Raw genomic sequence first — 24,751 nt, 5'->3', positions numbered from 1 at the left:
TTAGTCCCTAAATTAAAAGACAACATGTTTTATATTTTAATTCATGTTGAATGTATTTTATATTCACTTATTTTACAAAGTCCAAGCCAAATTAAATACCCTCTTAAAACACATTTTGTATCATAACATGTTCAGGTGAAACTATACCTCCTCTTTTTCATCTTTTAAAAAATGTTTTCTTACTTAAAATGCATATGAATTGTCTTTCATTCACATTTTATTCTAAAAGTAGTCATGCCATTGCAATAAAACTTTAGCTGCATATAACATTGAGACAATATGTTAGATGATCACAAAATCGATTTATGTATTTTCTCTGTCAATTTACTTAACTTGCTAATACAACCATCTAGAAGATCATGAAATGTTAATTCGTGATAGTAGATTAATTATTACTTATTAGTTATTACCTTTATCAAATTACTACTTATGTTTATTACTCTTAAAAAATTACACGTACTACATACAATAATTTTCTTTTTATTATTTATTAATGTAATATATACGTTTAAAGCACATACATTTAACTAGTAAAAATGAAAAAAAGGAAGAAATCTTCAATTTTTCATTTTCTTTTCCCTTTATTAGCATGTGCCCTTTTTTATTTATTTATTATTTTTTGATATATTTATATATATATATATATATATATATATATATATATAATTTGAAGGAAGATTCTTCATTTGCTTGGAGAAGAAGGTAAGGGTTGACCACAATCTTGTTAGCATACAAATGAAAAGTAAAGTCTTGTTTATAACATATAATAAAATAAAAGTAGGCATTTGGTCATAGATGTGAGGCTCAAATTTGAAGTTCTAATTTAAAATTAATATTTCATTTTATAATAGGGGAGTAAAGTTTAATTTCAATTTTAAATTATGATTTTGAATTTCAAATTCTAAAAAATAAAATAAAATAGAATTTCAAGTTTCAAGTTGTGATTTTATTTTATTTTTAAATATAAAACATAAATCATAAATTTATATTTATCCAAAATAAAATAAAATGACCTATAATTTTNTCAAATTTGAAGTTTTAATTTAAAATTAATATTTCATTTTATAATAGGGGAGTAAAAGTTTAATTTCAATATTAAATTATGATTTTGAATTTCAAATTCTAAAAAATAAAATAAAATAGAATTTCAAGTTTCAAGTTGTGATTTTATTTTATTTTTAAATATAAAACATAAATCATAAATTTATATTTATCCAAAATAAAATAAAATGACCTATAATTTTAAATTAGAAAAAATCATATTCAATGTGAATAACTTATGTGTACTAATATGAAATGACTATAAAAGAATAGATAGTTTGTATGGCAAAACTATTTAAGAATGGAAGAAGTTTGAATAATTTTTACAAATTATACAGCTTAATAGATCTCAATTATATTTTCAAACAAAATTTGTAACTCAAATAAACATGATTTCAAATCAATTATAGCTAAAATAAATAAATAAATAAATTTCAAATTAATAAATATGTTTAAACGGGGCCCTAAGCAACTCAAAGCCCATAAATGACCGGTCCATAATCGACCAAGTAATAGAGTCCGAGTCGGTTTTCTCTAATTTGTTGTTCCACTTCCTCTTTTTAGCTATTGTGATCTTCTTTGATTTTCTTTTTATCCTTTTCAAACTTAGCTATCTGAAATTAATTCAATTGATTGCTTGAAAAAAAAAAACTTTTCCATATCAATTTTAGGGATTTGATAATTCTGCAGAAATTCATGTTTGGATCCTCAATAAGATGATTCTTTCACGTATTAATCGCTCTCGCTCGACGATCAATAAAGTAAGCGGAGTATTATTCATACAAATGTTTATTTTTTTGATTTTTATTTTTTTGGTTTTTTTTTTGGGTTGATATGATAGGTTTTCTTTTTCATTGAGCACAGGCATTGATTTTTGGTGGTCATGGTGTGAGGTATGCGATTTTGGATGAAGTAGCATCAAGTAATGCGTGCATTACACGCTTTAATGGCGGATTAGGTTTTGTGAGAAGTTATTTAACATCCATTGGAGCTGGAAAGCATGGTGTCAATAAGGCGGCTTTGCAAAGGGCGTATTTGTCTGAAATTGATAAACTTTGTACAAACCCGAGACTCAGGAGGTTTTTTTGCAGCCAAGGGTCAAAGAAAAGTAGTGAGAATAATTATTTACGCGGTGTTTGTTTTTGGTTGATTTGAATTATGGTGATGGATTCTGATTGTTGTGTTTTGATTTTGTAGATTATGAGAACTATTACCCAAAGAACAAGAAAGAAGTCCCGAAAGGGAACAATCAAAAGGCGGAATCGGGCAAAGGTATGCAGTGTGTTAATCGGTTACATTTGGTGTTCTGTAACATAGGATGACGTAAAATTATTTATGATAAAAGTTATTGGCTTTACTAGAATCTGTAGATATAGGGGACAGTTTGAGCTGAGTTTACTTTTTATAAAGTATGTTCATATGATCAACCATAACTTTCAGATTACTAGAAGCATAGTGTTAGAACTTTCTGAAAAACTTTTAATGACTTAGTTAGAGATCTAGATCATTTCTACTATTTGAAATGTTAGGAAGATGAGGATACTTATCCATGAACTATGATGGAAATGCACATCATAGAGTTGGATTATAGCGATCAAATCATTTATACTACTCCGCATAGAGATGGGAATAACAAGGGGAATATGGCTTACTTGCTTAAGTTGAATGTGTAGAAGTAGACATAGATATTCCGCAGTATGCCTTGTGTGGTTCATTGTCTTTACAGACTGTACACTGCCTACGCAGTTCATGGATTGAAACCTTCTTAGTGTTAAGTTAAGCTTTGTGTATGGAAGTTTATGGTAAAGTTTCTTGGAGGTTAAGATTACACACTTCGCTATGAGTCTAAGATTGTACTGGGAATTGGATGTCTTCAACAGCAATTCTCACTTTAAAACTGTCTACTGGGCTTAATTTGACAGTGCAAAATGTCTGATATATTTATGTCAGTGTTAGTAAATGCCATTGGTTGAAGTGATGTGAATCAAAAAGTTATCACTTCATGGGTGAAGTCATGCGCTTTGAGAAGCGAGGACTTCAAATAATAGCATCCTGTTGGTTATTTTAATCTCAACTTTAAGGAATTGGATTGATATGAACACTATTGTATATTGGATGCCGAAGTTATTTTTTCAACGTCATTTTGAATGTTATAGTTCTCTCTTCAAAACTAAATCATATGTATTTGGAATTTTTAGTTTTCTGCTAATTTTGTGCTTCATTTCAAAGAGGCATGCACTGAACTTCACTAGCTTTAAACCACATGGATCTTTTTGCTCTTGATTGTTATGGTACTCTCTTCCGTGCTTAGCGCTTTTAAAAACACAGATTTATGTAATCTAAGAGGGTTTCACAGATAATCCTCTATTTACGGAGAGATAGGATTGTATTTGTTATTGCTGTTGAGAAGAGAAATTTAATGATACTTTTGTATATACCACTTCTTGACGTGGCATAAATTACTAAACCGTGAAAGGAACAGTGAGCAGTAAGTGGATACCTCTAGTCATAGAGTTAGACATGTCGCGAGTAGATATTTTATAGCCTAGTTGGTTGTATGTCAAATAAACAATCTTTTAAAAGCTTGCAGTTAAATATCATCTAGAAATTAATCAGGGTTAGCTCCAAAATTTACTTCCGGAAAATAAATGATCTAATCTACATCATTGATAATCTGATTAAATATGATATCGTGTGAGTTTCCTTTTCTTTTTTTTTCGTTGTTTTTCATTCTTTCCTCCTTATCTGCGAATAGTTTTTCTCAGTATCCTAACACAAATCTTTTCCAGAACTTAAGTTTGGACCACTCATAATTTCTCTTCCCTTTATTTGTGTCAAAAGATCTATTGCAATCATAAAATTTTAGTCAATGACCTGATAAATCAAATGTCTTTTAAAAGGTTGGCAGCGGCTTTTAGAAAGGTCCAAATATACTCCTAGCACTAATGGCAGAAGCCATTCATTTGCTGCTAAATTTGTATACTTTATCTACTTGGCATAAGACATAACTCTTTTAAAATATCAAGGAGTATAAGCTATAAAAACAATATTAGCATATCATGTCTCTCTAAAAGAAAATTGCTCTAGTAAGATTAAAGCACCAAGATCTAGGATACAATGATAGACTAAATGGATTTAATCAACTGAAACTTTTGTCACAATTGCGTGCATATATGTTATAAATCTTTCAACCCTTCAAGCATAATGCGACACACCATCATCTCAACCTGTTATGGTCCCCGGTTATGGATCTAGTTATGGGATGCTGCAAAGATAAAATCTGAAGTTTTCTTTTTTCTACCTATGGTGTTGGTTCGTTAAGAGAGAACCTGCGATCTCTTGAATTTGAAGTACTAAAAAACTTGGCTAATTTTCTGCTTATTTTTCCATTGAATTCAAATAACTTAAATACAACATTGGTGATTAACCACCCACCTAATAACAAGGAAATAACTTCCTTACTGCTAATAACTACTACACAGAAAACAGCTAAAGGGAAAACACGGTTACAGCGGACCTATTACAGAGAAAATAGAAAAACATAATTAATAGCTACTGATTTAATTTCCATGCATAAAACTGTTGGTAGACTAAAAGGGTACTAACACAACCTCTTAGGAACTACGAGATCACCACAGTACCTTCAACTTGCAGGGTACACAGTTCGACCATTGAACCCTGTACAATAAATGGAATGCATTAACTGTTGCTTTTAGGATTGTTTTGACTTAACTCCTACAATTTGAAGCTAATGAAGAATAAATTAACAAGGGAAGCAATGAATAAGAATACTATAGTTGGAAAATTAGTTTAGAGAAAAGAGCTAAGCATAGTCCAAGTTATAACAAGTTGGTAAGCACACTGGAATCGGGAAAAACTAGATTATACATGATATGCTAATATTATTTTATTAGCTTATACTTTATACTTTTCAGCGGTTGCGTCTTATGCAAAGTGGATAAAGTATACAAATGACATACAATATACAGATTTTGCTGCAATGAAATTTCTTATTACTTCATCAATTTCTTTTTTTTTTGCAGCAAATGAAATAATTTGAAGCATGCTCTGAACAACTGAAATGGTTCAAATATATCCATAAGCAATTAAGAAAGTCCAATTATACCATGATTGGTTTCCACCTTTACTTCAAAGGGCTTATTTGTACCTTTTTAATTGTTCAGGAGTATATTTGAACCACAAGATAACGGTGGATACTTATGGTCCAATAGGTTAACGAAGGGTAGTGATAAAACATATCCAATAGGTTAGGTACACTTGTTTGACCATTTTTCGTTAAATTAATAAAATAAATATTTGTTTAGGTTAAATATTAGTTTGCACACTCAAATTTTAAATCAAGGGACAGTATGTTCTCTTAATTTTGCATAGTTGAACTGAAGATCTCTAATTAAACACTTCCAGTGGACACGAAGATATTCAGTTGACTTTGAGCCTGTTTGGATTGTCTTATTTTAAGTGTTTTTAAGAGCTTATAATTAGGCTAAAATGATAAGAAAAAAGAAGAAGCCACAAGCCAGTCCAAACAGGCTCTTTATGTGAAGGCAATCTTTGTGTAAGGAAGTTTCTGGTACTGAGGTTCTAGTTGGTCAAGAGTATACACTTAATATAAGTTTAAAAACTGTAATATCATTGCATTCTGTATAATAGAGTATGAAACAAGTGATAAGTAACTATTGATAGCAGACCTCCACGTTCTTTTCTTGTTTCATGTTGTGTTCCCTTTTGGCCTGGCTTTGGTGAAAAACTATTTTTTGGTTTCTTTTTGGGCAGAGGAAAGTACAGGTGAGCAAGGAAACCCTCAGGAGAACTTCATGAAGCAATATCAAAATATTCTCACACCCTTGCTATTTATTGGGTTTATTCTGTCATCGACACTTTTTTCTCCTCGTGAGCAGAAGGAGGTTAGTCTTAATCGACATTTACATCTACATTTTGAGTTTTCACTGTTTCAGTCCCTTCCTGGGAGGATGAGTTTAGTGCCTTATGAAGTGTGAGTTCAATGTGAACTTGATTGCTATTGTGTTGATAGCTATGTTAGGACCAACTCTTTGTAATCATGGGTTGCCTTTTCACAAGAAGGGGAAATGAGAGAACAATTAACTCTAGTAGTAACAGAGGATTCTAGGATAGTGGGTGATCAAGGTAGGAATTAATTTTAGAGAGTTGGTATTGGAATTTCCAGACAGAAATTGTGAGTTGGTTTAGAAGAATGGATTTTGGGATCGGTGTTCGAAATGCAATTTTCTGATGTTTCCAAAACCAAAATAATTTGCTTTGATTTTGTTTCTTTCTAAACACGTGTTAGTTTTTATTTTTGGAATGTTGTCCGGTAACTTTTTAAAAACCTAATGCCATTTAAAAAAGATTGGTTGATATAGCTACCCAAAAATTCTCATTAAAAGAAAGATTTAATGATTTAGCTGTCCAAAAGTTAATACTACTTATTTTTGAGGGGGACCAAAGTGATGAATTTTACTATTCAGCATTAGTGTTTGTGGAAGGTATCACTTGCATTTTTTTGGGTTTGGATGGCATTTGATTGGATTTTTTTTTATCTCAAATAACATTTTAAATAATAATATTGTTTGGGTTGTTAAAAAAATTGATTTTGTATAAAGCCAGAAAGTTTTCTAAGAACCAAACAGATTTCAGGTGTTTTTCATTGTTTTCTGAACAACTATTTGCCCCAGAAACATTTCAAACACAGTTGTTTTCTAAAAGTTGTTTTTTCAAAAGCTTCTCCTGATAAATGTTTTTTGAGAAACAAACATGAAGAAACAAAATCCGAACTCCACATAAGGTTTCACAAAAACCATGAATGAGAAAAAGGTTCCCTCAGCTTGTTAGAGATCAATGGAGATGCTGCTTTATTGCAGATCCACCATGAACCCAATAAGAAATTTGAATTAGCATAACTTGATATTTATGAAAAAAATTCTACTATGGAGTTACAGTCTTCTCATATAAAATTGTTCTTCTGGTCTGCAACTGTTACTTCTTCTCTCCCGGCCCCCTCCAAGACGACCTGCATGAGTAAATAGAATAACTTGTAGTATATTGGTATAGGATTACTTGAGCCTGTCATTTACATGGTCCGATTGATCACTGAAAGATTTATGTTCTTATACCGTGCACTGGTTCATGGACAATTTCATGTTTTTTTCATTCCAATGTTTTTTATTCAGACATTACTACCTTTTTGTCCTGTACATGCAAATCCAGATGGAGCGCTATTTGCTTTAGTAGAGCATAAACCTAAGAAGAGAAACAAATCCATCCAGAATAAGAATTAGTGCATGATTTAATTGAATTCGATTAGTGAAATACATAAGCAAATTAACCTCAGCTGCATTCCATTATAACTTTTTACTTAGTCTGAAATAACTCATCAACAAGTTTAGTGATGACTCCAGTGGATAGAAGATTATATACTTGTTAAAGCAACATACAAAAGTGAGAAACGTAACCTGAGTACCGACTCTATTTCATCCCACCTGAAGTCCTTGCATATTGGTTATATATTGCCTCACTCAAAATGATTATCTTGACATTTTTAACAACAATAAAAATAAGTAAAAATTGAAGTGGTTGATGAAGAATGTCTTTTAGTGTGGCTTTGAAATTATTGAAGCAGTGCGACTTCTGTGTATATTAAATATTTTCGGTGATGTCTGGTGACTAAGCAGGTTTTTATTTTCTAGGGGTGGCAATTCTATCGTATCTTCATTAGTTGGTTGTCTTCTGTATCTTTCTTAGCTTATCATGGTTATTAACGCTTTATGTATAATTTCAGATTAGCTTCCAAGAATTCAAAAACAATCTACTTGAACCTGGTCTTGTTGATCGAATTGTTGTTACTAACAAATCTGTGGCCAAAGTTTATGTGAGGAGTTCTGCACCTGGTATTAGTCAAACAGATGATGACACTATTCAAGGTCCTACGAGTGGTACGGATGGTAAAAGAAACGTGGGCTACTACAAATACTATTTTAACATTGGGAGTGTTGAGTCATTTGAAGAGAAGCTTGAGGAAGCACAAGAAACCTTGGGAATAGACCCTCACAATTATGTTCCTGTGTTATATGTTAATGAAATGAATTGGTTCCAAGAACTGATGAGGTTTGGTCCAACAATATTGATTCTAGCTGTCCTTTATTTTATGGGACGAAGAGTGCAGGGTGGCATAGGAGTGGGAGGCTCTGGCGGGAAAGGTGGTCGTGGAATATTTAATATTGGCAAAGCGAATTTCACCAAGACGGATAAAAATGCGAAGAATAAGGTGCGAATCGCTTTATATTATTCCTGCAGTTTCAAGAGTACCAGTATGTTGAAATAGAAAATTTAAAATGATACATGCCATGATATTTCTTGATTAGTTTCTTAGAAAGTTATTGGCACTTTCTTGATACAGGTTTTCTTCAAGGATGTGGCTGGATGTGACGAGGCTAAGCAAGAAATTATGGAATTCGTCCACTTTCTTAAGAACCCCAAGAAATACGAGCAGTTGGGAGCCAAAATTCCTAAGGGTGCTCTGCTAGTGGGTCCTCCTGGGACCGGAAAGACACTTCTAGCTAAAGCTACAGCAGGAGAATCTGGTGTACCTTTTCTCTCGATTTCTGGGTCAGAATTTATGGAGATGTTTGTTGGTGTTGGACCAGCTAGAGTTAGGAGCTTATTTCAGGAGGCAAGACAATCTGCACCTAGTATAATTTTCATTGATGAGATTGATGCTATTGGTCGAGCAAGAGGGCGGGGAGGCTTTGCTGGAGGAAATGATGAACGTGAAAGTACTTTAAATCAACTGCTTGTAGAAATGGATGGATTTGCAACCACATCTGGTGTAGTTGTACTTGCTGGCACAAATAGACCTGATATATTAGACAAAGCCTTGTTAAGGCCTGGTCGATTTGATCGCCAGATTACCATTGATAAACCAGACATCAAAGGCCGTGAACAAATTTTCAGAATCTATCTCAACAAATTGAAACTTGACCACGAGGCAGCATTCTATTCACAGAGACTTGCTGCTCTAACACCAGGATTTGCTGGAGCAGACATTGCAAATGTTTGTAATGAAGCTGCTCTAATAGCTGCTAGGAATGAGAGTACAATAATTACCATGCAACATTTTGAGTCGGCGATAGACAGGGTGATTGGTGGTTTAGAGAAGAAGAACAAGGTATTGGATCTTCTCACTTTCCCCCCTCCACTATCTACTTTTCTATCCCATGTTTCCATAACAACATAGTTGCAGCGTTACACCAGCAGCATTTTCTATGATGTTCTGTTCATCTTTTTCTGCATCTTGGTTGTGGAAGCCATTTGTTATTATGATAATGATAGGATTCATTGAACTTATCCTTGAAAGTGCATTGGTCCAATATCCATAGGTACTGGAGCATTATAAATCTACTGCTTAGTAGAGGTTTGCTTAGATGAGTGTATTTGTAGGAGAGGTTTGCTTAGATGAGTGTATTCGTAGGAGAGGTTTGCTTTATTTTCTTGGGGAGCAATTGGGATGTTGATACAATGTTCCACCATCTGAACTTAGATAAATTGCCTCAATTTTTAATAAGTAAAGTTCTCTTTTGTTTTATGATTAGTGTGAATAAAATATTTTTACTACTTCATATTAGGATTTGTACTGTAATTCAATCACACTTTTGATTTCTTTCTGTAATGAGAAGAGCATTGCGAGGTTGGTGAACAGTCTCCTGGAGGCTTGGGGTAAACCACTGTGGCACAAGATAGGATACTTTAAAATTTGGCAAAATACCTAGGGATACCCCTAAACATGTCACCGTTTTTTTCAGTGCTTACTGGAACTAATTTTAGTCCTAACTCACCTCTGAACCTGGCATTTCGATATTCTCGACCTCCCTGAAGTGCCTCTGCCACCTGGCAGAGAAAGTGGTCCTCTTCATTTTTTTGGTCTCTTTCTTTTTCTAGATAACATTTCTTAGTTTTGTTGTGTGTATATAATTTGTGCTAGTCTTTGGAAACTGAACAATTGCAGCCTAAACTCAGAATATCGGCTGGAAATAGCCTAATAAACCCAAGAAAAGTTGGTTAGAAACGGGCTAAATTCTAACCCAGAAAAATTGACTAGAAACAGACCAATTGAAGGTTTAAACTGGACTGGTAATTTGCCATCAAAGTGCTTTTACAACTACATCCACAATCTCCTTCAACAAAACAGTCACCAAAGTGCATAAAAACTTAACATCCGCCAGAAATAAACATCAAAAATAGACACCAGATATCCAAGTTGTTTTTAAGGGAGATTTCCCACAACTGACCGGAAATTAACCATTAATACAACCCTCAAAACCCAGAATATGAACCCTCTCACTGATGCACAACTCGCCCGAGAATAATTATTGGAAATCTCAAGAAGAAATGTTGAAGGAGGCACCTAAGGGTGTGGTCCAATGGTCAGTGAAGGGGTGTGGGTTGAGAACCATGAGGTCTCAGATTCAGTTCAGTTCCCAACAGAGGCAAACCAACATTAGTTGATTTCTCCCATCTATTCAAGCCTTGGTGGATAGACTTACCCGGTCTGTGGAATTTGTCGAGGCGCTCGTAAGCTGGCCTGGACGCCACCGTTATAAAAAAAAATGTTGAAGAGGAAACCCTAAAATCTTCTAATTGTTAGACAAACTTATCTGAAGAAAAGAAACGAGAGTGAAGAGTTTCTTTTGTTTAAAATGGACCTTTTCATTTTTCCAGCCTTTCATTTTTATTCAAAATTGTTTTCTCGGTTTTTTTTGTTGTTCTTCTATTTTGGTGACAAAATATTTTTTTGCCCAAGTTTACAGCCACATCAGATTAATTTCCAACATGGATAGTGTTTTGGAGCCAATTGAGTTTGAAATCTTGTCTATATTAATTGAGCCTTTTGTCATTTGATGCTAGACCCAAGGACTCTAAGAGGTACTTTGTGTGGTATGGTCCCTGGTTATTGTTAACCTTCTGTTTGTCTCCTACCCCAGCCCACCCCTCTGAAAATGTTGGCCTTTACTTGGGTTACTAATAAAGGGGTTGGGATTTGACAAATAAAGACTGGGGTTCAGCTGCGTATGCAGTAAGGAAAAATGAGTATGACAATAGCCATAGTGAGTTCATCACCAGTGGCATAAGCAGACAGTGGGTTTCACGCATGATATTCTTTGCTTCGACACCTTTTTACCTACTTGTTGATGACATTAGATGATTCTTTTTCTTTCCTTTTGCTTCAGTGTCTTTTCTTTTTACTTAATATAAAAAGGGAACTTTGGTGAATGTCGACCTGAGTGATGTATGCTTTGGATCGACATTTCTTGAGATGCTTTTGAAAATTGCTGGCCGGCAATCTTTAAATTTTAGTAAGGACTTGCTAATGGAACGAATATTTTGCTGTTGTTACTGCTCTTTTTTCCTGAATTTTCTGCATGTTTTGTACTGCTTTCCTTATTAGTTGACGTGTTTCCTTCACGTCAACTAATTCGTAATAATTTTGATTTGCTGCATTTGAGCCTAGGGTCTTTAGGAAACAGTCTCTCTACTAGTACGAGGTAGGGGTAAGGTCTGCGTACACTACCCTCTCCAGACCCCACTTGTGAGATCACGCTGGATCTGTTGTATATGTAATAATATAATTTGTGGTTTCGCCAGGTCATAAGTAAGCTGGAAAGGCGGACAGTTGCCTATCACGAAGCTGGGCATGCTGTTACTGGTTGGTTCTTGGAACATGCAGAGCCATTGCTTAAAGTGACAATTGTTCCCCGTGGTACAGCAGCCCTTGGATTTGCTCAGTATGTTCCTAGTGAGAACCTTTTAATGACTAAAGAACAACTGTTTGATATGACATGCATGACTCTTGGTGGCCGAGCTGCTGAGCAGGTAAAATTATCAACTCTCTTTGCTTTCATATGTTTTCCCTATTGGCATGAAGACTTAATTCATTGAAAACAATAGTAAACCACATTTGATGCATGTACGAAACCATTCATGCAAAGCACTCTTAAGCCCCCAGATCTAAAGCAAATTTGATATCTTGAAGCCACTTCTTGTAGGGACCGGGGGGGAGGGGGAGGTTTACCGGGACGAGGTAGATGGGCTTTTAAACATGGCAGGATGGGGCATTTCCACCAAAATTTTGAGCTATAGTGCACGCAAGGCAAGGGTAGGCTCGTTACAGACTCTAGCTTTATTTTTGAACAATCAAAAACTTGAAACTCCAGACCCCACTTTGTTGGACTATATTGGGTATGTTGTTAAAAACTTGAAACCCTTGAAGAGAGAAAATAAAGAAAACAACAAAAACAGTATCTCCTCTATCCCATTTTACGTGGCACACTATCCTTCCGGCCAATGCCAAAAATAATTGACACCTTTTTTATATCTAGAAATGATTAAACTTTAAACTTCTAATTATACCCTTAATTAGGGGTGTTCGTGGTTCGGTTTGGATCGATTATTGATTAAAATCAAAATCAAATCAATCTAGTCAGTTTTTTAAATTTCTAAAATCAAACCAAACGAAACGAAAAAAATAACCGTCGGTTTGGTTATTGTCGGTTTGGTTCAATTTTTCTGGTTTATTCGATTTGAAAGTAATAGTAATTTTTTTGAGGACTTGCGTCGATAGACACAAACACCTAGCACATGAACAATCCAGAGAAAAGCTATTGTCGGTTCAATAAGCAATACTAGAGTTATCATTACACGAACAAAGTGTTTTAATTAAGGGAAAGTATGATTATTTTATGTGAAGTAGGGTAGGTAAAGACTAAAATGGATTTTGATGGACTTGGACTTAGGATTGTTATAGTTGGGCTTGAGAAAATTGTAAAATTAAAGACTTAAAGTAAAATAAAATTTAACAAAATATTTATATTTTATTTATGAATAATATTTAAATAATTATAAAATTTATATATCTAATTTATCGGTTCAGTTTGGTTATTTTTGCGGTTTTTTTAAGTAAAGCCAAACCAAATAATATCGGTTTTCAAAATTTAAAACCAAACCTAATCAAACCCAACCAAATATCGGTTTTTTTAATCGGTTTGATTCGGATTGCTGTTCGGTTTGGTTTTTTAACCATAACCATGAACAGCCCTACCCTTAATAATAAGAGGATTTATAGCCAAACATTGTCTAATGACTTGCTTTAGTCTTTTAGACCACAAGTTTCAATGGTCCGTCTTTCTTTAACTTCATGCATAGCCAAACACCATCACATATAATGGGACAGAGGGAGGCCGGGCAGCGACGGGTACGGGAGGATGAGACCTAAGAGATTTGTATGCTTTGGAAGAAAAAGCTTGTACAGTTTGGGAAAGGATTTTGATTGATCAAAAGGCGAATCTACTTCACCAACTAATATCTACTTTTTTATTTTTACCATGGCTACTGCTTGCTTCCGTTATTTTCTAGTTATATCATATATTTTCTTTTACCTTTTTCGTGAAAATGGTGTTTTTACATGACCATTGTTATTTTCTTTGTTGGTTTTAAAATGAGAGATAATAACTTAATACTTGAATTCTTGAACTCCTTTTTTTGTTCTCTCTTTATTCTATTAGTTAGTTCCTGGTGGGGACATGATTTAGTAATCAAGGATCATTATTTGTAACTTATAAGTTCTGCTTTTCTCAGTCATACTATTATAATACTTATATTAAATTAAATTTGTGTTGGAATTTTCCTGAATTCTCTGGTAACATTGATTTTTGTTTTCTGAACTTTGTTAAAATTGCAAAAAGTTATAAACTATCAAATAGAGCAACACTGTAACCTGGAAAGAAAAGTTTACAAACAAAAAAAAAGATTAAATGGGACCAGGACAGTGCATGCTGTAAACTAGGAAAATGCTAATCTAGTCATTGTTAAAACTGAAAGAAGAACTATCAAATGGAGCAGCAATAAAAAAAAAAGATTTAATGGGACCAGGTAGGGCACGCTGTAAACTAGGAAAATGCAAAACCGGTTTGAACTTTTGGTTAATGCTTCATTGTCCTTGAGTGCCATCCCTACTTCTTTGGCGCATGTGTAGAATTTCTTTTATGCTCTGCAGAAATATGTCCCCTTCAAATTTGCTGGTATTCTGTAATCTAAAACTTGTGCTTTGTAAGGGGCAGAAGGTTTTGAGTTACAGAGTTGAAGATCATTTGAACTTATTTAACTTGTTTCTAAACTTCGAATGGCTCATGGCACTTCTTCTTTTTGAGACGTCTGGATAACACCACTTTCTAATAATCTGCTTTGCTTCCACACCTTCTAGAAAAATGGTTGGCTTCTTGATGGTGAATCCATCATGACTTGCATTACTAGGGTGTTATGATTCTGCTTGCCTATTTCTAGGCATCTAAGTCACACAATGGAACCATCATAATGTGAATGGTTGGTTTTCTAGTCGTCTACCAACTTCTACAGAGCAAAATGTCTTGATGGTCCGAGTGTGTGCATCCTAAGTAATCCATAGTGGGGTTGGTCCCTACCCAATATACTACCTTTCAACCCCATTAAAAAAGCAGCTCAATGAAGTGCTAGATCTTGTTGATGACTGGATTCGTATGGAACAAATACCTTTTGCTTAGGAACTCTGCCCGTGATACTCTGTTTTATGGCCAAAATTTAGTCACTACCTTATTGAAAAGGCAGCGTATCTATAATAAATGTTCAAAAGCAGCTTTGCCTTTGCTGTTCTTTTAACTAGTGGATTAGATTTTTACTATCTTCATATGATTATTTTTTGAGTAGGTATTGATTGGGAAGATCTCGACTGGAGCTCAAAATGATTTAGAGAAAGTCACCAAGATGACTTATGCCCAGGTAGCAGTATATGGTTTCAGTGACAAGGTTGGTCTCCTTTCGTTTCCACAAAGAGAAGATTCATTTGAGGCAAAGCCTTACGGTAGCAAGACAGCAGCAATTATCGACACTGAAGTTAGAGAATGGGTAGCCAAGGCATATGACCATACAGTACAACTCGTAGAGGAACACAAAGAACATGTGGCTCAGATTGCAGAAATGCTGCTTGAAAAGGAAGTCCTCCACCAAGAAGATCTGATCCAGGTATTGGGTGAACGCCCATTCGTGAGTGTTGAGCCCACAAACTATGACAGGTTCAAGCAAGGATTCGAAGAAGAGAACAAAGATGGCGCTGAGGCAAAAACCGCACAAGATGATGGATCATCATCGCCTGTTGAACCGGAGATTGTCCCAGTATAGTTGTGGTTTTTAACTGAGAATGCAGGGTAGCGAGTTTCTGGTATTAACGTTCAATTTTAGATTGTTGTAAAAATCATTAGTCATGATATTAATAACACAAACATGGTTTTTACTAATTTTTGTACCCCAAAGAACCATTTATTACAAAAAGGAAAATAAAAAAAGGAAAAAAGATTGTTGTGAACTTATTTAGGTTCCTAATGACATTCGAATTTTAACTGAAGTTGCAAGAAGTTTCTCTTTTTCTTTGTCATAGTCTTGAAGTAAAACAAAATTATGCGGTTACTATCAACAATGTAATTAATATTTGAGCCACGGATCTTTTTGGAAACAACCTCAGTACTTTAATGAGGTAGTAACCAGATTTGCGTACATTCTATCATCTCATGATCGTACTTGATGTTTTTTCAAATTTGATGGTCTTTAGTTTTTACCATGATTATTCGTTTAATGAAATTTGTGAATCAGTGTATTCTTATCTATTCAATTCTAATTCACTCCACATGATTTTCGATAACTTTTGTCTCATTTGATATATAAATTATGTAGGAATTAAGTTATGGAATATAAGTTATGTAGTATTTTTCAGAATTTATTGTACTATCCAGAAATTGAAGTTATGCTTTTTGGGGCATAATTTTTTTTCGGTAACTAATGGAATATATAAGCAAGTCTCCTTTTTTTGAAAATATATTATGCCCTCCTAACATATAACATAAAACGTGGGATATTATAAAACTACCATATAAACTTATGAAGTCAAAAAATTCTTAGTTACTTCAGTAAAGATTAACTTTTTATGTTTTTTTATGACAAAACTTGTGAGATATTATGATACAGAAATATAAACTTATTTTCAAAAGTTGTTTGTTCTTTCAATGTCTGGAATGTTCTTAATTATCTTTTGTTAAGTGTTGAAAGAAAAAAATTAAAGACTATAAATTTAAAGGATAAAAATTAAACACCGCCTTAAAATAAAGATATTTGTGTGAAGGACCCTTGTACAAGTAAATCATTTACTAGACAATTACAAATAATACTATTTAGTAATTAATAACACAATTGATAATCTAAAACAAATGACAAATATCCTACTATAGTAATTAAAATTATCCATGTCACAATTCAAAGTTGGTAATAAAGTCACCAACTGTACATAACATTTGAGGAAAATACTGATGGCATTTGCTACACAATTGAGCTGGAAGACAGTATCTCAGTAAGGCATATTTCTTGCAACTTATCCATCAATACCAAGAATAATAATAGAACATTTGTTTTGGAATTTTATAATGTCTCCACTTTCAAAAAATTAATTAATTTTGGCCTTATTTTGTAAATTGACAAATAATTTGAGACATTTATTTTTAATAACGTAAATAAATAATATGAGACCGAGGAAGTATAGTTTAAAATGACATGAAGCTTAAAAAAAATAAAAACTTTTAAGACTTATAATCATAAATATGTTACGTCCTTTGAAACTTGCGTCTTAAAGATATCATAATATTTGTATGACTATTAATTTGTCTGACTTAACTTCTAAAATCAACTTATTTTAAGACTTGAGTCATAAATACATCATAATGTTTGTGTGATTATGACTATATTGTGATCTCAAAGATATGAGTGTGATTACTAGACTGATAGATAGTATTTCTAAAATCAACTTATTTTAAGACTTGAGTCATAAATACATCATAATGTTTGCGTGATTATGACTATATTGTGATCTCAAAGATATCATAATATGAGTGTGATTACTAGGTTGATGGATAGTATTTCTAAAATCAACTTATTTTGAGAAATATTTTTTTGTTTCAAAAGTACTTTCGATAAAAAGTAATTCATGTTTGACGAATCAATTTTAAAAATTATTTTGAATATTTAATTTAACTTTTTAAAAATATATGTATTTAGTGTTGCAGAAGCTTCGTCAAATAAGCATCAAGCTTCTCATTAACACAATTCTTAATCACGAGGTCTCGGATTTGAGCCCCCTTGGATACAAAGTTACCTTTGTTAGGGAGCACTTTACCCTCCCAATGTAAACTTTTCGGCGCGAATCTAAATTTAATCAGACTTCTCATTAACAATAGTAAATGAGAAATATAAAATATAATTATTTTTAAGTATAACAATATATTACTTTTTAAAAGTATTATTAATAATAAAGAATATTATCACATAAATCATACTTGCTAAAATGCCATCACAACAACTAAAGACAAAACACTGACCCACCTCTTTGAAAAAAAGTAAAAGAACAACCCACAAAATAATTTTTAATGTTATATTACATATAATAATATTAACATAATATTTTATGTTGACCAAGATATTTGTTTAAATTTCCCTTTAATTCCTCTAAACAACATATAGGTCTTTCTTCCCCCACCAAGCCATCCCATATTGTTATTTCTGCAAACAATTACAGGTAAGTTCATCAAACTCTCTGATAATAATGGTGAATATCAGACTAGGTTTTAAAAATACTATAATACACTAAATTTTTTAGCATTTGATGAAATTTATGACCTTAATCTTTAAGCTTAACCATCATCTTGTCTGCGTGTTGTAAATTCAAATTCAGAGGCGGCTCTAGAATTTTGAGTTTATGGTTTCTGAATTTTTTATCAGCTTATTAGGTTATATGTACTATGTGTATTGATTTTTAAATACAAATATAGAGTTTGAACCAAAATTAGCGGGTTTTGCTGTAATTTGCTGAAACAGAGATGGAGTATGTGGATAATAATGAACCTTTAAGGCACGATCATCAATAATCTCATTGGACAACAGTATCTTTTAGATTTGGCATTTTCTAGAGCCAAATGTATTTCAGGGTTTGGGAAAAAATGTTGTTTTTTTTATTTTATAAAATGAACTGGTTAATTGTCTTGCTCTATTTGTTAGTAACTTGGAAAGCCACATTGGTATTTTAGCTAAATTTATATTTTTGAGTGACCAATCATAAGTTTAATAGTTTCAAAGTGATAAAAATTAGTTTTCGAACTTCTGTTGAAAAATCATTCAGTTGGATGTAGTGGTGGAGTTAGGATTTTTAATAAGGGGTTCAAAATCTGAAGAAGTAAGCACACGAACTAATCGATGAGGGTTTGACATCTACAATATATACATAAAAAAATAATCTTAACCATGTATAAATAGTAGTAATTTCCGCCGAAGGGTGTTCGGATGAACCCCTAACAATATGCTGGCTCCGCCCCCGGTTAGATGACCACTTGAGGAATTAGCCCCTAATTCCGGTTTGATTGTCACTGATCAGTTATATTTGATATTAGAGAACATATGATGGAGTAAAATGATTTGAAGTGATCTAACAAAACTTTTCTTGGATATGTTAATTGTAGGAATTATATCAGTTTTATTCTGAAGTTTGTTCAATAGAATATATAAATTTTTTGAATTCGATATCATTATATATGCTCATATTTACATAAACTTTGTATTATTAGAGATAACGTCTAGAATCAAGATATTCTTTACTTATCAAAAGGAAATGTGTAGATGTACTTTATATAGGAAATTGATTATAAAACTTTGTGCAAAACCAGTAAGAAACTTTCTAGAGATAGTAATAGAGATCTAAATCATTTATACTATTTTGGAATATTACGAAGATGAGGATACCTATCCATGAATGATTATGAAATCTACAAAGTGGGAGAGAGTTGGGTTGTAGAGATCTAAATGATTTATGCTATTCCAAGACAAAGATACTTTATCTGTAAATGGTGATGGAAATCGAAAGGTTGGGCGGAATTTGAGTGTGCTTTTCTTGTGTGGTGTAGAAAGCAGACAAAGGAAATTACAAGAACAGGGATATGTTGAGTATTCTAATTTTCTGCTATTGTGTTTCTTCTAAGAGTTTCTGAACTGAAAAAGTAGTAAGCAGTAGATTTTAATAGTATGTCTTAACAATGGTGTAAAAGTGCTTGTATACTAATCAGAACAACATATTAAAATTCCTAGTGTGAAAACCTTAATGTGTGGAATAAGTGATAAGTAACATTACTTGACATGATCAGCCCTTCGTCGCTTGCTGCTCTAATTCCTGTTTCTCCAGATTATTCTTTTAATGTTTTGTTCCCTTTTAGCTTGTTATGGTGAATTTTTGTTTCTTTGGTTTAATCTTTGGCAGAGCGAAGTGCAAGTGAACAAGGAAACCTTTAAGAGAACCTTCATGTGGCAACCTTCATCAATAAAGAACTTCATGAAGCAACATCACTATATACTATTGATTCTGTTTATTGGTTCTGTTCTGTCGTCAATATTACTCCTGAACCATCTTGATTCGGAGGAGGTTAGTCCTTAACCAACAGTTTGTTGTACAGTTTTTAATTCTCATTGTTACAGCTCCTTTTTCTTTTATGGTAGGATGAGTTTAGTGCCTTGAGGAGCGTGAGTTCAATATAAGTTGATCGTAATATTTCTGATATCAATGTGTTTAATTTGGAAACTTTCATGGATGAAATTTTTAGTTTGGTTTTGAAGAATCGGTTTTGAGTTGGTCTTTGAGATGAAGTCAACTTCATTTAGTTGTTTTCAAAACTAGAACTTAAATCAAATGCCATATAAAGAAGCTTTGGTGCTCATGCTATTTCATTCAATTACGTGACAATTTCATCTCAGTTTTAGCTTGCCAAGTTGAAACATATTCTTCTTAATCTAATTGGTTATATTAATATCTATAACAGTAATAATATATTAATGTGGATTATATTGATGAAGAACTACTACTCAAGGTTTTACAGTGTAGCTATGAAATTAAAGAAGCAACACAATTCTGTATATGTTAAATCTTTTTAGTCGTGACTGGTGACTTGGCAGGATTCTATTTTCTTGGAGGGGGGAGTGTTTGTCTTATTCTCATCAGATAGTTGTATTTTCTCTTTGACATGGATACCTCTTTTTATGTGAATTCGCAGATTAGCTTCCAAGAGTTCAAAAACAAGCTACTTGAACCTGGTCATGTTGATCGAATTGTTGTTGCTAACAAAGAAGTAGCCACAGTTTATATAAAGAATTCTTCACCTGATAATAATCAAACTTGTGATGACACAGTTCAAGGTCCTATAAGTTGTACAAATGGTAGTAGAAACCTGAGCCACCACAAATATTATTTCAACATTGGGAGTGTTGTGTTATTTGAGCAGAAGCTTAAGGAAGCACAAGAAGCCTCTGGAATAGACCCTCGCAATTATGTCCCTGTGGTATATGTTAATGAGTTGGATTGGTTGCCAGAAATGGTGAAGTTTGGTGTAATGGTATTGCCTCTAGCTATCCTTTATTATATGGATTGGGGAGGTGTTAGGGGAATATTTGGTATTGGTAAACTGCATTTCATGAAGATGGACAAAAATGCAAAGAACAAGGTGAGAATTCAGTTCCATTATTGGTGCAGCTTTAAAATAACCAACATTCTTTTCACTGAGAATCAGTTTTATTTCATGATTAGTTGGAAATTAAAGTCAGTTGGCACTTTTATTGGACAGGTCTTCTTCAAGGATGTGGCTGGATGTGACGAGGCTAAGCAGGAAATCATGGAGTTTGTCCACTTCCTTCAGAATCCCAAGAAATACGAGGAGTTAGGAGCCAAAATTCCTAAGGGTGCTCTTCTAGTGGGTCCTCCCGGGACTGGAAAGACACTCTTAGCTAAAGCTACAGCAGGAGAGTTTGGTGTACCTTTTCTCTCTATCTCTGGTTCAGATTTTTTGGAGATGTTTGTTGGTATTGGACCAGGTAGAGTTAGGAGCTTATTTCGGGAGGCAAGACGATGTGCACCTAGTATTATTTTCATAGATGAGATTGATGCAATTGGCGGTGCAAGAGGGAGGGGACACTCTTCTGGAGCAACTGATGAACGTGAAAGAACTTTAAATCAACTGCTTGTAGAAATGGATGGATTTGCAACCACATCTGGTGTAGTTGTGCTTGCTGGCACAAATAGACTTGATATATTAGACAAAGCGTTGTTAAGGCCTGGTCGATTTGATCGCCATATTACCATTGACAAACCAGACATAAGAGGTCGTGAACAGATTTTCAGAATCTATTTGAACAATTTGAAAATTGATCAAGAAGCAGCATTCTATTCACAGAGGCTTGCGGCTCTAACACCAGGATTTGTTGGAGCAGATATTGCAAATGTTTGTAATGAATCTGCTTTGGTTGCTGCTAGGAGCGAGAGTACCAAAATCAAAATGCAACATTTTGAGGCAGCAATAGACAGGGTGATGGGTGGTCTAGAGAAGAAGAACAAGGTATCCAATCTCCTCACTTTTTTCTTGAGATGCTGTTATAAATTGCAGTCCAGTAGGATCTGTTATGAACTTGCAAATGGCAAAAAACTTTATGTTTGTATGATATAATTTACGAATTCAAACTACCTTTATGCTTTCTACAGGTCATAAGCAAGATGGAAAGGAGGACAATTGCCTATCATGAATCTGGCCATGCTGTTGCTGGCTGGTTCTTGGAATATGCAGAACCATTACTTAAAGTGACAATTATTCCTCGTGGTACAGCAGCACTAGGATTTGCTCAATATGTTAGCAGTGAAAATCATTTAATGACCAAGGAGCAGCTATTTGATATGACATGTATGACTCTTGGTGGCCGAGCTGCTGAGCAGGTAAATTTATCAACTGTCTCCTAGCTTTCACATGTTTTCCCTACAGCATTATTAGTTAATCTTTTGGAAAATCTCATCATCTGTATGCATATGCAAACCATTTCTACCAAAGACTGTTAGAGTTTCCCCCATTGGTTGAAAAAATAGGTCGTTGTCTCCTTATATGGTCTTGGATGATCCTTGCATCATACTTCAAGAATGACTCCTGTGACATGCTCTTTAGGAAATCACCATTTTCTTATTATCTGCTCTGTCCACACTTAGAGAAATAGTTAGCCTCTAGAAGGTGAATCCCTTGTAACATGAATTACTTGTGTTGTGGTTCTTCAAGAATATTTCATAGGCATCAAAGTTGTTTGCAGCATGTCATTTTAGGTACCTTTTTGCTGTCATAATAGTAATGAGTAATTTTCTGTGTGTATTTAAGAAGACTGTGTCATGCCTCCAACTTTTACAGAATAACATGCCTAAATGCATACATAGTAAATAATTCCGAATGAGTTTGGTCATATTCCGTTCTCTGCTTTTCGACCTCAACGAAAAGTTGCTCGATGAAGTAGTAGGCCTTCATACGACGACTCTGGATTTTTATAGAATGAATAACCTAAAAAGCAACTTCACTTATTATACTTCATTGTTGCACAAAATTTAGTAACTACGTACCTTAATGAAAATGCAGTCTCTTTAAATCCTTACCTGTTCTTTTTCCAAACTTTCTACCTCCATCCTTCTATTTTTCACTAATTCATATTTTCTTAATGTTCATATGGATATTAACTAGTACTTAATTCTGAGTAGATTTTGATAGGAAAAATTTCAACCGGAGCTCAAGATGATTTGGAGAAAGTGACCAAGATGACATATGCCCAGGTAGCAGTCTACGGCTTCAGTGACAAAGTTGGTCTTCTTTCTTTTCCGCAAAGAGAAGATGCACTCGAGACATCAAAGCCCTACAGTAGCAAGACTGCAGCACTTATTGACAATGAAGTTAGAAAATGGGTAGCCAAGGCATATGATCGTACTTTACAACTTATAGAGGAACACAGAGAACATGTAGCTCAGATTGCAGAATTGCTACTAGAAAAGGAGGTCCTTCATCAAGAAGATATGGTCCAGATATTGGGTGAACGCCCGTTCGAGAGTAGTGAGCCCACAAACTATTACAGATTCAAGCAAGGATTCGAAGAAGAAAACGGAGAAACTAAAGATAGCACTGACGGAAAAACCACACAAGATGATAGATCATCACCTGTTGAACCGAAGATTGTCCCAGTCAGTGTTGTCAAAGGCAATAAAGCGCAGGAAATAGCAGAGAAAGGCACAAGGTATGTTGGGGCTTTAAGCGTAAAGCGGAAATGTGCAATTAAAGGATGGGTTCTAGTAAAGAAAGGTGCAACGAAGAAAAATATTATATGAACAAAATGATAGTATAAACGTAATATATGAAGTACAAAGCATGCCTATCAAGTTCAAAAATCAGTTTGGAACTTTAATTTTAGATGCAAAGCTGCAGCTTTTAGTTTCTAATTCAAGCTTAAATGACTAGTTTTCCTATATCAAGTTTCTAAATTCCTTTTCTGATTAGTGAAAATCTTATTTATAAGGTGTTAACAGTGGTGGAGCTAGGAATTGCAACAAGGGGATTGTCTCAGTATAATTATGGGTCATGTTTTGTAAATGACAATGAAGAACAGCAACGGTATAAATTACCAGTAATATTAGTATTATTTTCGATATTTTTATTATTTTACTATTTTTGTACGTCTGATCACTCTTAGTTTTCTATTACTACTTGTCTCGTATGCCTCTATTTCTTACTATCCTGCTAATGCTTATGTCTTCAAAAATGTTGTTCTTTTGCTTTGAGCCGAGGATCTATCGGAAACAAGCTCTCTACATGACTCTATCCACACCAGACTCTACTTGTGGGACTATATTGGGTAATGGGTATGTATTGTTGTTAAAGGAAGCAAGCAAAAAAGGTAATGTGAAAGAATATGTTCAGATTCGTAATTGCTATACATTCTCATTTTTAATTGAGATTGACTTGGTCTACCGTTTATTCAAATGAAACTTAAAATCTCAATCAGTTGCTTTCTACCAGCGTGCACATCTTCTCTTTGGCACCCGTCCTTGGCTTGAGGAGTGGTTTCTCTCTTCCATGTGAACTGAGGAAGGATAAGAATATGAATAAACGTCATGAATGATTGGTATTTTCACTTATGGTTACAATGCCTCTAAACAAACACTTAAAATAATAAAATAAATGACGTACCTAATATCAACAACTTAATAGTTATATGATGTAAGTATCACGTACACTTCTCAAACATAAATGAGTTTTAGTATTGAAATGTAACCTCCCAAATTTCACTTTTATTTATTGCGTTTTGTTTATCCAAAATTAAATTTATATGAATTTTGGCCAATACTTTAACACTCTGTTTGGATCACTGTTATCCATTATATTGTATTGTATCGTTACTATACCTACACGGTTTGTTTTGATTGTTACCTAAAATGTATTGTATTGTATTGTTATATTCCGTTGTTACGTAACAATGAAAACCCCATTTTATGGAACAACCAATATGGTGTGTTTCCATTGTTACTTAATTTCTTTTTCCAATTATATCTTTACATAATATTTCATAATACTATTTTACCCTTTACCTTATATTATTTAATTCTAGTCAAACCTCCTACCCTAGAATAATTAATGATATTTTAGTAAATTTATAAATTACAATACAATACGATACAGTCAAATCAAACAATAAAAATGTTATTAAACAACAACAAACAATACAG

The 24,751-nt window shown here is 33.6% G+C and overlaps 1 protein-coding gene across 4 annotated transcripts; it reads left to right on the top strand.

Moving 5' to 3' along the window:
• The first annotated feature begins 1,558 nt into the window (after positions 1-1,558).
• Positions 1,559-23,676, top strand: LOC125865531 (ATP-dependent zinc metalloprotease FTSH 10, mitochondrial-like). Of its 4 annotated transcripts, XM_049545729.1 has the most exons (9): positions 1,586-1,802; positions 1,906-2,152; positions 2,239-2,313; positions 5,836-5,966; positions 7,859-8,344; positions 8,477-9,244; positions 11,719-11,946; positions 22,739-23,265; positions 23,545-23,676. In XM_049545729.1, exons 1-9 carry the CDS (start codon positions 1,758-1,760, stop codon positions 23,549-23,551), a joined length of 2,514 nt encoding a protein of 837 aa, XP_049401686.1. In that variant the 5' UTR covers positions 1,586-1,757; the 3' UTR covers positions 23,552-23,676. The 4 variants fall into 4 exon arrangements, with proteins under 4 accessions (XP_049401685.1, XP_049401686.1, XP_049401687.1 ...); XM_049545728.1 differs by lacking the exons at positions 7,859-8,344; positions 8,477-9,244; positions 11,719-11,946 and adding exons at positions 20,235-20,681; positions 20,802-21,569; positions 21,713-21,940 and having other exon boundaries at positions 1,559-1,802; positions 22,739-23,676; XM_049545730.1 differs by lacking the exons at positions 22,739-23,265; positions 23,545-23,676 and adding an exon at positions 14,812-15,470 and having other exon boundaries at positions 1,597-1,802.
• Positions 23,677-24,751: the final 1,075 nt, after the last annotated feature.

Source organism: Solanum stenotomum, chromosome 5 (assembly GCF_019186545.1).
Source record: "Solanum stenotomum isolate F172 chromosome 5, ASM1918654v1, whole genome shotgun sequence".
Taxonomy (NCBI): domain Eukaryota; kingdom Viridiplantae; phylum Streptophyta; class Magnoliopsida; order Solanales; family Solanaceae; genus Solanum; species Solanum stenotomum.
The sequence above is the reverse complement of the archived record's forward strand: the minus strand, read 5'-3'. Positions and strand labels throughout refer to the sequence as shown.

What these genes read in the sequence shown, in the direction of transcription:
- LOC125865531 (XM_049545728.1), top strand. Translation starts at nt 1,758, where the DNA reads ATGATTCTTTCACGTATTAATCGCTCTCGCTCGACGATCAATAAA. An exon ending in GTCTAGAGAAGAAGAACAAG is followed by an intron (nt 21,570 to 21,712) that starts GTATCCAATCTC and finishes TGCTTTCTACAG; the next exon opens with GTCATAAGCAAGATGGAAAG. An exon ending in GTGGCCGAGCTGCTGAGCAG is followed by an intron (nt 21,941 to 22,738) that starts GTAAATTTATCA and finishes AATTCTGAGTAG; the next exon opens with ATTTTGATAGGAAAAATTTC.